The 17,561-nt window shown below is 43.6% G+C and overlaps 1 protein-coding gene across 1 annotated transcript; it reads left to right on the forward strand.

Moving 5' to 3' along the window:
* The first annotated feature begins 7,089 nt into the window (after positions 1 to 7,089).
* On the forward strand, positions 7,090 to 8,163 carry LOC120794559 (neurogenic differentiation factor 2-like). The gene has a single exon (XM_040135723.1). The coding sequence runs from the start codon at positions 7,090 to 7,092 to the stop codon at positions 8,161 to 8,163; it is 1,074 nt and encodes a 357-aa protein (XP_039991657.1).
* Positions 8,164 to 17,561: the final 9,398 nt, after the last annotated feature.

A 17,561-nucleotide genomic window follows, 5' to 3' on the forward strand; every position in this document is an offset into this window, starting at 1 on the left:
CACACACACACACACACACACTCACACCCGTGTTTGTTGTGTGATGAGGAAAGGAGAGGAGTGAAGGTGGGGAGAACGTGCTGGAGCTTGATGCTTTCAATTGCCGTCGGAAACTTGCTCGGACGGCGATTAAAAAGTGGCCCAGAAAGCAAGTTCCCTTGAGATGGGCTGAAAATAAGGCTTTTCTAAAACTGTCGAGACATCTTCTATGTCACACAAGTTCAAAACATATTCCTTGAATTCTGAAGATTTTCATAACGACAGGAGATGTGGCACAAAAGATGTGGCACACAATTGAAAGCAGCATCGAGTTAAACTGAACCAACTGTAGCAAAGTGTTATAATAACAACAGCAACTACTTTGTTCCTTTATTCAGCAGTAAAAGGGTAGAAATATCAAGAAACATCACTGCTACTGCTACTGCTGTGTGTTCCTGATCGTCTTGGCACAAGTGAACTGCATTTGCGGATCCAGCATCATGTACAGCATCCAAGGAAGCTGAGAAAATAGCAGGCCACATGTCCTTTCTGTCAGAGGACCACTCTGCAATTGCAGGGTACTGTATATGCACAGTGTGTTCATTTGCGCTCTCATTTTGTTCTGAGTAGCTGAAATAATAGTGGTGCAGTCAACTGGACCTCTACAACCCCCCCCCCCCCCCAAACACACACACACACACACACACAAACACACACACACACACACACACACACACACACACACACACACCATTGATTTCAAATGTTGAGTGAACATCTACATCCACTTCTATTGCCAAATCATCATGAAATCCCTTTATTCTTTAAACAGTGTTAATGTGTGTGTGTGTCTGTGTGTGTTTTTTTTTTTTTTTAATGTTTCTCAAGGCACGGTCGAACCTTTAACTGCTCTCTCCTGTGGCCACCATATACACTGCATACTGCACATGTATATATAAGAGGTAGTCAGCTGGGAAGCGCGTTGCCACGGAAACGGTTTCACAGAGTTGAGCGTTGGCAGTGCCGTAAGCGTAGTCTGTGTGTGTGCTCGTGCTGGTTGCTCGTGTGAGTGCTTGAGGGTAAGTTTGAGGCGAGAGGAGAGACAGTTGGGGTAAGAGCCTACAAATCCATATGCAAATGAGAGGCCGAGAAGAGTTAAAGGACAAGAGAGAGGAGAGAGGAGACTAAGTTCTCTCTATACATGTAGGTTAACAGTTTGGTGACAATAATGCATTGGTATGACAGTGCAGACTATACAGGCTAAATGAATGCTGGGCTTCCATATGAACGCTCGCCTGAGTTTTGGCACATTCAACCATGTGTCGATCTCTAACTGCCTTTAATTTAATGCCAGTATATTAGCAGACAATATGACGGAGGTTCCTGACCATATGTACACGCGAAGAACTGCTTCATAGCGTGTGAAATCTAGAGATAAGAAGCGAGGAAGGGAGAGAAGGCGCGAGAGCGGGAGCAGAGGTGACACAAGGATGAAGGGAGGAGAGGGAGGGGAAGATAACATAACAGGCAAGAAGGCTGCATGTGAGGAGAGAGGAGGAGGCTTTCATTTGTGGGTAGGACTTGTGGGAGTTTCTTATCAGACTAACTGTTCATTTTCCTCCTGGCTTGGTAAATGCTTCCTCTCAGCTCTGATGCAGCTAGATCGGAAAAAGTAGCAGCGCGCCCCCCCGTGGGACCCGGGGCTCCCATGTTTTGCTCCCACTGGTTCACCGAAGTGAACTTGAGCAAGGCTCTGGGTCTCTGCCAGCTCCAGGGACAGTCGCTGCTGACAGCACACTCAGACCTGCTGGGAGGAGAGGTCTTCATGATGAAAAGTAAAACCTCCACCTTGGAAATTTAAACACCGGCCATCTGTGGCGCACTTCACTTTCAGTGCAACAGATGACCTCGAAGAAGATGAACATATGGGCTTTTGGTGAGCATTTGCATAATTGTGCGTCAAGGTGTGATATAGGAATCCTAAAGTTTAAATACATTTCCAGCGATACGAGAGAGGAAGTTTTCGCGTAAATGAAAACGCACAACATCCTCAGTCACGGTCAATCACTCAGATAGCAGAGGAATAACCTATAGGATTATGGTATTAAAACCACAAAAGATAAACGTAGCGTACCCATTAGTGTTACTATCAATAATGGGTGAGTAATGAGTGTTGCACACTCACCACTGTCTCCCACAGTGTCATTGTTCATACCACCACGAGGAGACGCCAACCTACTTGCAACGTTCCCTCACGACTAACTGCTGTACTCAGCAGCATTTAAGAAATAAAGGGCCGGCATCTATATGAACTCCGCAAAAGTTCCCGATCAAAACATACAGAGGAAGATCACAGCTGAATAAAAACGTTTCATTTTGCTTTCAAAACAATTCAGACAACTCCGGTGAGCCAGACTGAACCCAAAACAGTGGCATGCAGTACTAAGTTAAAGATGCTGCGATAAAAATGTTGCGTTTGTGAAAGACAGGCCTAACTCTCCAAACAACAATATCATAACGTTGTTAAAGGGCCCCCATATGTCCATCTTTGGAAGATGGACATATTTACACATTTACACACTGTTGTCACACTCCCGGTACTAGAGAGTCGGAATTTATCATTAACAAAACAACGTCAACGAGACATTACTATAATAATAAAATCCTCACTCCACACCCGATCTAACATTGAGCGAAAGGAAAGATTACTTTCCTTTTCCCCCAGACATGCACCAGCTTTTGGTAACCAGTAGATGTCACCCACATGTCGCTAGAGAAAGCACATGAGCTGAGAATGGCTGCTCCTGTGTGAACTCCACCATACAACTGACTGGAAATGTATAGAGAACAGCCTTTTTCTTTTTTTTTTTTTAGAGGTTACTTGTAAAACCCACGACTTAACAGTTGTGAGACAAAGTTTACGTTTCAGCCTAGTTTTTACCTCAAATCTCCTATTGACATTTCCTACTTAAATCAAACCACTAAAAGCCAACATGAATAAAAAAAAAACACAGTGAACCAGATTTCCCTAGGTTTTAATTGTCCTGGATGTTTCCTATTCATGCTTGAGGAAAAAAAAAAAAAAAAAAGCATTTATTTGGACAACTATGGTGTTAGACTCACACTGAGCTGTGGAAGGAAATGCATTATGGTTTGCAGCCTAAAACATAACGATAACGAAAACCTCAAATTTATAGATAAAAATCATCACAATTAAATCACTATTTTATTTGCAAAAACATCCTCAGTTCCTTATTCGTCAAATATCAATTTGATGTGTATAATTGTAGTAATGAGGAATATGAAGCATTTGATGTATGAAATCAGAAACCACTGTGTCTTTGTTGTCCTTATACTGTTACTTGGGAAAGCCTTGGAGAGAGGAACCTGAATACCGACCTAATCTGAAATCTATGTCATTTGAGGACGATACAGGACTGCGGTATTTTCGACTAAAAGGCTGATTTACTGGGGTCAAAAACGTTTGTGCTGTCAACTCATTTTGACCTTCCTTTACATCCGTGTCCCTCAGGGTAATCCCACTGGGGCACCGCGTTGGGGTGGGACCCTGGCTTTAGGTCTTCGTCAGAGGATGGGAGCGGGCAGCCAGGACCAGGAATACTGTCATTCACTTGTCGTTCGTCTTTGGTTGTTCCGATGAAAAAGGAAGCGACTGTGCAGGGACAGTGGTCAATAAACTGCAGCCAAAATGGTAATGATAAGCCCGCTCCCTCTTCCCCTCTGTCCCTTTCACTCTTTTTCCTCCCTCTCTCTCTCTCTCGCTCTCTCTTGTCTTGTCCCATCTTCTGGCCCCTCTCCTCAATCTGTGCCTCTGCCACCTTTGGCACCAGCCCGCCCACAGGCACCTGTGCCAAGCCTGGCAACCCAAACCAAGACGCTCTGCTTAGCTCAGTTCAAATGACTCGTTTAGGCAATTGCACCCTGACTCTGATCTTTATGGCGGGTCCCTTATTTATCCCAGGGCTTTGTGTGGACCCTGCAGTTTTATCTGTCTATTTCTTGTTGTTGGAAACTTGGCCTTTCCTTGTGATCTTTCTATAGGGATTTACAGTGTTTAGTTGTTCCTTTTAGCCTATTTATCACTAAAACATTTAATTAATTTTCCCACAGGGTTTATGTGGATTATTTGTAGGATTGTGAGTCAGTTTTTTTCTTATCCAACAAAATCATTAGCCTGTAAGTAATCCTATAACAATCCAATTGGAGGATTCTCGTTTTGCTGTAAAATTTGAAAGATATCATTGTGAAATGTATTATTACGGGATTACTATAATTATTTCTCCTATAAGGGGATTGTTGTCCTGAACCTTCTATATGAGATTAACCCCGTTTTTTCCCCAAAGATGGAGGCTAACAGAAGCGGTTTGAATCCAGTACGTTTTTTTTTTTTGTGCCATTCACTCCTTATTCCATTTTCTCTTTCAGCTCAGTGACAGATGGCGAGTCCCTCTCCCCCAGGGGAAGCCAGTCTCTGTGAATACGGCCGCATGTCAATCACCGGCTCTCATGTGATGGCTCTTGCCAATGACGTGCCAGCCATATGGGCCTGGCATCAGAGCTGGTATGTAACCCACCCAGTCCTGCCTCTGAGGTGCCACACGGCTCCCTCCACGCGTTTGGGCTGGGGATAGCAGCAGCAGCAGCAGCATCAGCGGCAGCAGCAGCAGCAGCGGCAGCAGCAGCAGCAGCGGCAGCAGAGAGACAGAGCTGGGTGGCAGGGGAGGAGAGAGAGGTGTGAGAGCAGAACGCAGCGCCTCGCCTGCACACGCATCCCGTGCAGGGCGTCTGGACGTGATGCCCACCCGGAGAGAGATGGTGTAAACAAGCCCGCTTCGCCCCATCACTGAGCCCCACCGCGGAGGTAGGCTGTGCACATTTCCAATGAATTTTAGAAGATCAGATAGAGGTTTGGTTGTGTCTTTGTGTTAATGCGTGTTGTGCAGCGAAGGAGAAATTACTGTTTCAGTAACAGACAGAGATAATTGTATGAATTAAAACCCGTCTTAGAATATGGGACTATTTCTCTTCGCTCTCCTTTATCTTTTTCTCGGGTGCTCGGATACTTAATCATGATCAGATAGGTTTCTAATCTCCTCTTCAGGCTCTTCATCGCTGGTCTCATCGAAGATATTGATCCACCTACGCTGAATTTGATAGATTTCGTTTCAATAAATCCATAAATCCACATTCACCCCTGAGAGAAAAGCTACTCTGGCACTTTTGATATTTGTCATTTGCACTTCATTACCTTAGAAAATGAGCACTGGAGAGTATGTTTTATTTTATTATATTTTATGTGTTGTGTGTGTGTGTGTGTGTGTGTGTGTGTGTGTGTGTGTGTGTGTGTGTGTGTGTGTGTGTGTGTGTGTGTGTGTGTTCCTGCACGACGCGCTCCAGAGCACCGTGGGGGTTGAATTCTCCGTAGAGAAACACAGGCTAATTGACAAGGTATTGGTTGGCATTAATTACATTGTGCTTACAAGATTAGGAAAAAAAAAAAAAAAAAAAAATACGTCCTTGGACACCACACGCACAGCTGAGCTCAGAACACTGGAAAAATATGTGAAGGTTTTTATGGGACTGTACCTGTGATATGGGGTTTTCAATTTCGCTGTAATAAATAACTATTAAAGCCTGAATTATTGGCCAGTGGGATACGACGAATCTGGAGGGAAAGACACTTCCAGCAGGGAGGCTTTCAAGCAAATTACAATGTTCAACTGACATGTTAAAATGTGGGCCTTGTGACCCTTTAAACTCAGCTCCGATTGACCTAAAATCTGTATTTCAATTAAGGCAAAAAAAAAAAAAAAAAAGGTCCAAAACACACTCCATCCCCGTCGTTCGGGGGACGCGACAACCAAACGGACTAAAGTTCAGCAAACAAAAATGTCATGATAACGTTTCTCCTGGTCTGGACTAGTGTCCAAAACCTGCCGAGTCTACTGAACGTGTATTTCAATATCGTCATTATTATTTCACTTTCCAAAAAATCCCGGGCGATTCACACACAGAATGATGTGTATTTGTAATTACAGAAATCTTCAGGAGTCTGGACTGGGGGGAGAGGGGGCGCTCTTTTGGATAAAGTCCTTTCAAAGCGGATTGGATTTTTTTTTTTTTTTAGCTGTTAATTCAGAGACATAAAAATGTTTGGCACCCTGTGGTCCAGTGTGCGGCGTGGTTGTGCTGGAATTCCTCCAGGTTGGCAATTTATAGGACGGAGGAGGGACCGCACCCTTAATGCGTCCCTGGGGGGGACCTGCCGAAGCAGGCCAGCACCGCTCCCTGTGCCGGACTGCTGGAGGGGACAGGCCGAGGCACACGTGGAGGGCCGAGGCGTGGCCCGCACCTACACTGTTGCTGTGTGCAATTAAAATAATCCGATTTTATTATAGGTGAATCTAAAAGAATATTCAGTCTTTTGGGAATCGTTCTTACAGCAAGTAATGTCGGCTAAATCAAACGGTGGGAAAAGACGTGCATCGTACATGAACCTTTCGGATGGAGAGTAAGACGTTTCAAGGCCCAGTTTTATGTAGCAAGTTCATTTTAACCTTATATTAATTAACCGGGTCCATGTCGGACTGAACATGAAAACTGTGGTTTCATTTTTTTTTTTTTTCCACATAAGGTGAAAAAAAAAAAATGTTTGCCTTAATCAAGATTTTCTATTTCCGGACAGTGTGTCGCTTTTGAGCTGCTGTTTGCCCGGTTGCACGAGCCCTTTTCCCAAAAAGATGAGAGACAGATCGATTGTAGGTGTCGTATGCAAATGGACGAGAGACGTAAAACGAGGCTGTAGCCTGTGATCGAACAGCTGCGGTACCGGGTTTGCAACAGGGGGAATGAAACTTGGTCTCGAGAAGTCTTGGCCTTCTTTTATGAACTCACTGAAACGTGTATACGGAATAATAAAGGTAGCTTGTCCCCCCCCTGAGTAAAGGACATACGCAGCCCACGGCCTTGTGGCATCTCCCCGAGGCAGCTCCTCTGGCTCCACAGCGCACCCACGGGCGCGTAGACAGCGGCAGGCTGCAGAACGGCCCAGCTCAAGTGTTGCTTGTCTCTTGCAGGTTGCGCGCCACAATGTTGAGCCGTCTGTTCAGCGAGGTGCTGCCGGACGTCCAGAGGCTCGCGGCCGACTGGGTGGAGGACAATGAGAGCGACGACCGCAAGGCCAAGGGCGAAGAGCACGAGCCCTGTCACCTCGAGGAGGACGAGCTCGACGAGCCACAGGAAGGCAGCAGTCGGGCTGAGTCTGAGATGGCCGGCGACGACGACGAGGACGATGAGGCCGAGGAGGAGGAGTGTGGAGACGAGAACAGCGGAGACAAACCCAAGAAGCGCGGCCCAAAGAAACGCAAGATGACGGCGGCGCGCGTGGAGCGCTCCAAGGTGCGGCGACTGAAGGCGAACGCGCGGGAGCGCACGCGCATGCACGACTTGAATTCTGCGCTGGACAATCTGCGCAAAGTGGTGCCATGCTACTCCAAAACTCAAAAACTCTCCAAGATTGAGACTCTGAGGCTGGCCAAGAACTATATATTAGCTCTTGGGGAGATTTTACGCAACGGGAAACGTCCAGATGTGGTGAGCTACGTGCAGATGTTGTGTAAAGGCCTGTCACAGCCCACGACCAACCTGGTGGCAGGCTGCCTGCAGCTCAACACGAGGAACTTCCTGACCGAACCGTGTTCAGACGGAACCCGCTTCCACATGCCCAGCTCCCCTTTCTCCGTCCACCCCTACTCCTACCGCTGCTCCCGCCTCTCCAGCCCGCATTACCAGCCCGGAACCGGCGCGCTAAACCTGCGGGGCCACACCTACGGTTCTGGGTACGAGGCCGTGTACCCGCCGGGGGGGACTTCTCCTGACTACAGCAGCCCGGACTACGAAGGCCAGCACAGCCCGCCCGTCTGCCTGAACGGCGGGCTGTCTGGGAGGCAACAGGAGTCCTCTGAGACGGACAGGAACTATCACTACTCTATGCATTACTCCGGACTGACCACGTCTCGGCCCGGCCACAGCCTACCTTTTGGGCCCTCGGGAGCGCGCAGTGGTGGCGAGCACTCGGAAAACATTCCACCTTTCCACGACGTGCACTTGCACCATGAGAGGGCTCCTCCGTATGAGGATGTCAATGCTTTTTTCCACAACTGAGCCCCTCGTAACGGTCCAGTCGGGCTTACCGACCTTATAATGACAATCCTATAACGTGTAATATTGTTTGGAAAACTAGAGGAGCCTCCTAAAAGGATGAGAGATGGAAGTGACAGACAGAGTCCTCTGATTACCTTCTGTATTCTACTGATGTCACCCCTATACTGATGTACATCCTATCAAAGTGTGTCCAGTATAATCCTGTATGCAGAACGAGTGCAATTGACATAAACGATGTATAGGCCATGTTATGACACAAGCAACAGAAATAAAAAAAAAAAAAATGTTTTCTAATTGTCTGAAATGATCGAGCAAATCTTCTTGTGGGCATCAGGGGGACATTCCCTCTCGGGGCTGTGAGGATGCGAGGGCCTGAAGCAGAGGCTCTGTCGTTCCCATGAATTAATCCGGGATTCACAATATGACTCCGGTTCAAAAGAGAGCCTCCACGCAAATTAAAAACCTCGCCTGAAATTATTTCATCGGAAATCTTTGGCTGCTAGTCAGTGATTCCTTTTCAAGTCAAACTGAAAACAAATATGTAGCCTGTGGTGGTTTCAACAGGCACGTCAAACATATTTTGAGTTACTTGTCGTAGCTATCATTATTATTACTAGTATTTTTTGTCTATTTAAATTAAACATTAAAAGCGTTATTCAGATGGTTATGTATGTAGAGTATCTGTCAAAACTGTACAGTAAATTAACTGTATTGTTAATAGATGACATGAATATAATACAAGTAATTTTGCTTAGCTTAGTTTTCTGGTAAAGCAGTTTTAATTCTGTTGGAACTATCAACCTTTCTACTGTGCATTGATTTGAAAACACCAGTTTTATCTTAATTTTAGCTTTAAAAATGAACAATTCATAAACGTGGCTAAACTATAGAAACAACATGGATCATAGGAGGCCCCCACAAAATGCTATGTCATTTTTAAAAGTTGATTTGGGGTATTAATGAGTGCCTTGGCCTGTTGCATCTAAAACAGCTGAAGAACAAGCCATATAGAAGACTGATCTTAAATGGTGTAGGCCAACCATTTGGCTAATGGGATGAGCAACCACTTGAAATTAAATTTGACAAAAGTAAAGACTGGATATTGGGCAGTGAAGACATAGCAATCAACACAACCACGCTAAAGAAATGGATAGAATTGAAAACTAAAAATGTATCAACTCTAAAACACTTGTGAGGAAAAAATCAGACTGTATTATTTATTTATTTTATTTTATTTTAGTTTGAAATCCTCACCTTTTTTCTTTAATCTCATCCTGTAGCTCGGACACTAATGCAGCTGTGTACTATGAAGTGACCTTGATCCTAACCAGGAGTGTACAAAAAGGGCATGCTTACTCGGGGATCACCTTGGGGGAAATTACTGAGTTAGGGAGAATGAGATGCTGTGCATATTATTCAGCTGGACCCGATCCCGAAAACCGTTGGTTATGCACAGCAACAAACAAGTATGATAATAAATAGACGAGCCTTTAAAAAACCCTACAAACCATATATGTTCATGTAAAGTCATTTGAATTTCCAAAGTTTTTCATGAGTGAGCTGCGACTAAGTAATTCAGGTATTTTATGTTTATTTTCCCTGTTTTAAGAGAACATGTGCTCAGCAAAACAGATGATGCCAGGTAGCAGCAACTGACCAGCACACCAAATGATTTTAAGATAGTATGAGCTCTTTGAAAACAACAGAGATGTAAGAATCCCAATCCAAAGCAGCGAGGCACTCCGGTACACCGTGTGTTCTTCGACTCTAAGCTTTCAGATACACTCAACTACGTAACTGATAAGTTAGAGAGTGAGCACAAGGCCTCACCCACCCAGGGCAAGAGACAGCAAAAGTACCAGCGCCCGATATGCCATACAAACAGAGAGCATTTTTGGATGAGAGTGCTCAATTTGTTTTCCGGCACAGTGAAGCTGAAGGTGGAGCTGAGCGGGGTTCACGGCAGGTGAGTGCATTTGTCCAGCTAGTTGAATAATACAGTTAGCCTGTTAACAAGTCATAGCACTCACATCATGCCACAAGAACACATTAAAATAAAAATACTGATAAACTCTTTATTTTTTGGCTTATCAAAATTTTGAAAAGCCTGGTCGCAAAAAAACTGTTTTCACTCAACCTGCCCATTTGGCAGGGCTGAAAATATTAAAAAACAGGCTGCTCAAAATTGCAAGGACGACGTGTTTCTGGTATTTCAAGCCATTTTCATATTTACAATGAATGTCTTACCATCTGAGTGTATGTAGGCTAGATCACATCACTGCTGGGTTCTCAAATCAATAGTGGAGCCTAGCACCATATTTGGACCACTGCCCTGGGTCCCATATGTTGTTGCAAACATCCAGGGGAAATCAGCGCCGGGCACTGCAGGATGGAAAATGTCCAGTCCACCACTGACCCAGGCAAAAACAGAACAGGAGACATGTAAGCAAATCCTACACGGAAGGGTGTTACACTGCAAAAATATATACAATACATTTAGAGTATTTTTACATTTTTTAATTGGATGTCATTTTCGCCTAAAAGGCCCATCTGACTCATCGCATCAGATGAAGAGATGGGCAGGTGCAAAATCAGGTGAACCAATGGCCCGTTGGTACGAGATGAAGAAGCCCAGTGATGGCATTATGGACACACAGGCACACGCGCACGCGCACACACACACACACACACACACACACACACACACACACACACACACACACACACACACACACACACACCTCTCACCACAGATGACAAATATGAAAGGCTGGGGTAATGATTGGAAGGGCTGCAATTCTTGCATCATCACAGACAAACAGACAGAAAGCTGCTTTTTACATATTTTTCCAATCTTACATTTTTTTTCTGAAAGACTCTTCCCAGATAACAAGGTTTGCTTTGCTGTAACATGTCCTTCATCATTTGATATCAAAGATTCAAAGCCCATGAATTTTTGCTTTAAAAAAAATGTTCAGCTTATAGGTTGGTGAATGCAAGGAGAAAATGAAGTCAGGGCGTTTTCCAGACAAAAATATGTATCTTGAATATGTTGTAGTCTAATTTAAAAAACATTAATAATTATGGGACAATTAAGAAACTATTTATAGTGTAAACATCTAACCACATTTTTAGAATGTAAATGAGGTTTCTGATGTTCTGATCTGGGCCACGTGTATCATACAGTAGAGGCTATGTAAACACTTTGCTTTGGTAAAATTGAAGTCTTCAAAATTGGTCTGACATTTTTTCTCTTAGATGGACAAATTTTTAACTTAAAAATGAGAGAGAGAGAGAAATAATTGATTGATTGATTGATTGATTTGATTCAGAAACCGCAAACGAAAACACTTGTGCGAGTGGCTTGAAGCGAGTGCAGCCATTTTAAACACTGAAAGATTTTCGTTATAGGGCAGAAAGCCATACAAAAAAAAAATAAACTATATAATCCTGTCACACTGAGAATAGTCTACCTGTGACACGTGCAACATCTCTCGGGGCCATGATGGATGTACGTCCGTTTCCTGTCCCAGGTGAAGGGCAGGCCTTCGCAGGGCAAGGTGAAGAGACACGTCTCGGGTTTTTATTTTTTGCTCTAACCTCTTAGCTTGTGGAGTTTCCGGTGAGGAGGGGTGGCGGCTGGCAGAGGACTTGATGGCGGAGCGCGGTGCCAAGTCGCTAAATGTCTGAGCACCAGTAAAGCCAGGGACCGGTAAAGCCCACCATCACCAACCCGGTGCCAGCTGCGCCACGTGGCAGCCAGGCGGCCCCTGCCAAAGTGGCCCTTGTGGGAGGGACCCAGTATTTCTTTCCTAATTCACTCAGCATCTGTTCATTATTCTCCGCCGTTAAAGGAGGCTGAGTTACCACACGCGCGGGCCCCGGACAAAAAGAGACACTCTTCCCGGTCACGCACTTTTGCGGGAGACCGAGGCATGAAACTAATCGGACATCTCTGCAGGGTTAAAGAGGTGGTTTTTAAATCCTGTCAGTCGCTTCGGCATCAGTCTTTTAAACAGTGTGCGACTTTTAACCCGTTACATTAATCTAAATTCTTCATTTAGAAAATTCTCTTTTATCCAAAAAATCAAAGTGGGATTAATTCAACATTATCATTATTATTATTATTATTATTACACGAATATATATTAGCAAATTAACCCTTTGAGAATCAATTAATTGTATTGGTTTCGCGCTGAACGAATTATTTATAATAATTACGATGAATTCCTTATTATCATGTATTTTCTTCAATAATAGATATGGAGGTCACTTCCAACTGGGCGGATACGGTCGTCGTGTAACGGTTCTTCTAAATATCTCTGACAAATGGGCTTAACTGACGTAACGAAAGTCCATAAAATCAATTATCCGGAATCATATTCAAGCGTAATTGTTCAAATGAATGTTTATAAAATACCATGCAATTACTGTAATTAAATAATCCGGCACAAAGCTCAGTTTAACTGCTTTAAAAACGATCAACTGATCCGCTAAAGTCGCAGTCCAGCACAGCAAATGCAACACAAAGTAGGCCCAGGCCTATTGTACATAAATCTCCATCTGGAGAGTTTTACTCCCATTCATCAGATTAGGTAAACATTTATTGGATTAATTATTTTGGGATTAGTCTCGAAAAAATATTTCATTGGACTAATCAGTGTCATAATTATAACACAGAGTGGGCTGTTGTGCGGGAGAGGACAGTGGCAGAGGCGGGAAGCAGAAATAAACCAACCACAAAATAACAATTTAAATATTGCAAGATGAGTGACGAAATCCCTGCAGTGTGTGTGTGTGTGTGTGTGTGTGTGTGTGTGTGTGTGTGTGTGTGTGTGGGTGGGCGTGTGTGTGTGTCTGCGTGTGTTTGTCACACAGTAGAAAGCCCTATGATGTATATGCAACACGTTTTATTTGTCACTTACTCCCCTTTTTTCCACACACCAGTTGAGGAGAGGGCACAAAAACAAAACCAAAAAAAACCACCACTTGGACAAGCTTGTCTGGCTGCACATGGAGCGAAATATGGGAGTCACCTCCACCACAGTGGGCATCGGGTGCCACTGCATCATGCGCACCCACCTTGCACCCTCCCACCACTACCACCCTGCCAGCCAGAGCGCCACGCCCAGCTCTGGGAAAAGAGATGAAGCTGGCATAGGGTGAAATTCCACTGCATCTGGGGAACAATGGTAGCGGTGTGTGCATGTATGCATCTGTGCATGTGCATGAGTGTGTGTGATCGTATACTTCCCTAAATGTCCATCCCTGCTTGTGGCGAACTGTCTGCGTGTTACACACTGTACATGCAGAAGCTGTGAAAATCTCAGACCTCACCATGTTTTTGTTTTTTTTGTTTTTTTCGGTCAAAAAAGATGCACACACTCAAACACACCGAAACCAAACCACTCACAGACTTGCTGTCGAGTATAAGAGCACACAGAGCCCATGAGTGTGGATTTGTCATGTTTGATGTGTGTGTTTGCCCCGTGTGTGTGTGTGTGTGTGTGTGCGTGCGTGTGTGTGTCTGTCTGTGTGTGTGTGTGTGGTATACAGTCTGTGTTGTGCATGATAGGGTATAGAGGTTGTTGTCACTCTGCACAGATGGTGGGAGTGTTTTTTATTTATTTTTGGGGGGAGTGTGAGGAAATGGGGGTGTGTGGGGGGGGTAGAGGAAAAGGGAAAGGAGAGGCGAGGAGGAGGGTTGCGTCTCTGATGCTGCCATGCCACGGTCATGCGGGCAGCAGTAATTGGCCTCCATATTGAGGGGTTTTGCGGTGCTGTGGGGTGGGCAAACTCCCAGCTGGACCTGTCAGATGGTATTCAATCCAGCTCATTGCCCTCGCTCCTCTGCTCCTTTCTCCTCTCTTTCCCTCTGTCTCCACTTCTTCTCTGGCATGTTCGCTTCTTTTTGTTCCCCACCTCTCACTGCCCTTCTACCCATTTTCACTGTCTCTGATTCATCCCCCACACAAGCTTACACTAAACTCACTCTTTTCTTTACTCACACACTCATCACTGTTTTCACTTTTCCAGCATATCACCTTTTCTCCCTCAACTTTCTCTTCTCTTTACTTTTTTCTCTCCGGTTTTTCTCACCGATGTTACACGGTCACTTCTATCTAACACGTTCAACTTCTTAAAGTACATCACACCCTCGCCCGGCTTCCCCATCGCTGGTCACCCACATGCGCACACACGTACACGTTCTCTTCACACACATAAACGCACCCCATCCAAGACACACAGAATGGTTCCCACCCCTACAATTGTGTCTGGCTCAGAGCAAGCTTTGACTGATCATCAACCGAGGCACCCGTCACTCCAAAAAAGGTTTTCTTGTTTTTTCAAGCAGGGTGTGGTAAAGACCTTTTGCCACATACTGACGCAGGTCAAGTTAGAGGTTGAGAAAAACAGCCGGACAGCTGGTTCAGTTTTTTTTCACTTAGGTATTTACCATGTAATAACATGGCCTGATGTTAACTGAAAGGACATCGGGTGAGGAAAAAGTGGGGTTATATTACAGAACAAGACTAATTTAGGTCTGGATGTTTCTGTGATGCAGCCATCCAGCTTTCCCTGATGAAACAGTGCCACATAATATGTAATAGTTGCCATATAATTGCTCGATATGTGAAACAGAATGATAGATTTCAAGGCTCACTGCCAAGATGCAAGTGGGCTGTACCATGACTTAAGGATGGTGATATGGACAGGTCCATTCTCACAGAGGCTCATGTAAAATATAGAGGTGATAGACGTGAAAGTTTAGAGATTAGAGAAGTTACCTGGTGACTATGAGTTTAGATCTTCTATCCAGGTGGAAAAATTGTTAGTCGTCAACATGGTTAAATCCAATTATTTTCAAATATGGAGCAAAATGTAGAGAAAACAAAAAGCTAAGTGCCTCAAAAATACAATTAAGTACTTGTTCACAGATGCGTCTTTGTGCTCTAACTTTCAGGGGAATTTTCTCGTAGGAATTTGATCAGGAGGTAAAGTAGGAAAAATGAAGAAAGGAAATGTGAAAATGCGATGCAGGATATTTACGTCAAAATTTGATTTTGCTTTTTCCAATGTAGTCAAAGTAGAACACTTCCATATATCCAAAGATGCAAGTGCAACTACCAAAGACCTCATTATAGGTACAGTAAAACAAGCATCTGCCAGATGTGTACATTTCATTTAAAGTTCAGTGAAATAGATCCATGCTGTCCACAGTCCATATGTTTCCACAATGTCCCATTTGCAGAAGAGAAACTATTTCAAATAATATGTCAGTTTTTGTGCTGCTTATATTCAGTTGTAACAACACAATCTTAAAGGGAATAGACTACTAATGTACAGTATAAGGAGCGATTCATTTTAATTATAACTGAAGCGACAACAGCAGCTTATTCTAAAGCCATAGAGTATGAATGGGCCAGTAACAGCTTCCAATTAAGGGTGAGCAGGGAAACAAAGAGCACCACCTACAGAAACTTACACAAAAAAAGTGACACCACTGCAATGACCTCACAGGTTTAACTGGGACAAGATGCAGTTTCTTGTCTTATCATAAAACATCTCTCAAAATGAAATAAAAAGAAATTAAGAAAAAAGAATAAAAGAAATCAGGGTTGCAATATTAGCATTTGGCCACTTTATTTTAGATTGCAGTCACCAGCAAAGCACCAAGCAGCCTTTTTAATAAATAGACCTGTATAAAATAGACAATCTAAATAACGACTGACAAAATGAGAATAACTGACTGTTTTTCTGCATCTCCTGAATATGTCTTGTCCTTCCTGTCGAGCTCGTGCCATCACCAGTGTGTCTTTCTGCTGGTGTCTGCTGCTTTGAGGAATCAGCAGTGTGGGGTTGTAATGGACTAATGAACAGCTGTCACTGAATTTAAACTCTCTCTCGCACATACAGAGACTACCACAGTCTCACACGTGCAGATGCTCACAACACACACACACACGCACGCAGACACACACACACACACACACACACACACACACACACACACACACACACACGCACGCACAAACACTCGCATCTCTGAAGTCACCAGCCTTGACTTAGCAGCCACCCACAGGATTTGACTTTGTGTGGGTCTGACCTCTAAGTGTGCATTTGTCCATGTATGTACCATGTTTGTGGTACATGCTGTATGGGACGATTGTTTGCTGATCAAAACAGGTCAGGTAATGATGTTAATTTTAAAAGTGTTCTTTATCTGGCTTTATAGGTTTTAATAGAATTCCTGTATTTATTTTAGGAGAGCTCCGAGGTCTGACACAATGTCTTTACACACTCGTAATGTCGCATTAATATTTATTCCAGCTATTATCTCTGGCTGTCTGCTTTTTTCCTTTACTGTAACATCATTCTTGGCGTTGGCTTGGTATTATAACATCAGTCAGTCATGATATTCTAGTTTTTTTCTGTTGAGACAAAGTCATGATTTATTTACGAGATTTCTAAATCTAGCTTTAGCTAGCTGCATGGTCTAATGGTTATATCTTTTTTTAATCATCGCTCAGCTTCACGCAGCTTTAATAACAATTAAAGCTGCAGAAGTCAATACAAAATTCTTTTACCGCAACTTTGTGCTCATAATCAAATACAGTCCACAAGGAAGACATGACAGCATCCCATCTTAAAAGCCTAAAATGTTTATTACGAATTATCCACCACAAAGAATGTAATTCCAGGTCAAAACAAGAAAGCCACAGACTTTTGTAAAATATTTTGGTTATCCAACTGATGAACAAGAGGTTCATAAACTCACCTATAGTGAGAGAGGGACAAATGTTCTATCTTCTTGTATGCAAATGACAAATTGTGCACAGGAAATGTTAGGACTCACTCATAATTTGAACTTGGAAGAACTTTGTTATTGTGTCTGCATCTCCTTCTCCTGCTGCACCGACTTTGAAGTTTTCAAACCCTTAGATATTGCGGTATCTATTCTAAACTTGTCTCTCATAACTCAAGATACGTGTCTATTACAGCACAGTACTGCAGAGAGTACATTCTTTTACATCATTAAGGAAAAATAGGAACACTTATTATTCAAATCTACAATTTTGGGATTTTACTGTATATACTATACATTAACTGTATTGTTGAGTATGTAACCATGTAAATCTAATACTCTGCTCTTCCTTCTTAGAAACACAAACTATTCAGCCTGCCAACACGCTCTGGCTGTTCTGAAGCAGTTAGCAATTAATGCAGTGCTGCTAATACATGGTTAATACATGGTTGGAAATACATGTTGAGTCGGTTCACAGACCTGAGTTTGTGGTTTTACAGTTTGACTATTTTGTGTCGGAAGGTAATAAATACTTTGATACGGCAGCGTGACTCTTTGCAGCAAGAGTTACATAAGGTTTTCAGTGATTTCC

This window comes from Xiphias gladius, chromosome 9, assembly GCF_016859285.1.
Source record: "Xiphias gladius isolate SHS-SW01 ecotype Sanya breed wild chromosome 9, ASM1685928v1, whole genome shotgun sequence".
NCBI classification, from domain to species: domain Eukaryota; kingdom Metazoa; phylum Chordata; class Actinopteri; order Istiophoriformes; family Xiphiidae; genus Xiphias; species Xiphias gladius.

Bases quoted from the DNA above. Each gene is read 5' to 3' on its own strand.
- LOC120794559 (XM_040135723.1), top strand. From the start codon at position 7,090: ATGTTGAGCCGTCTGTTCAGCGAGGTGCTGCCGGACGTCCAGAGGCTC.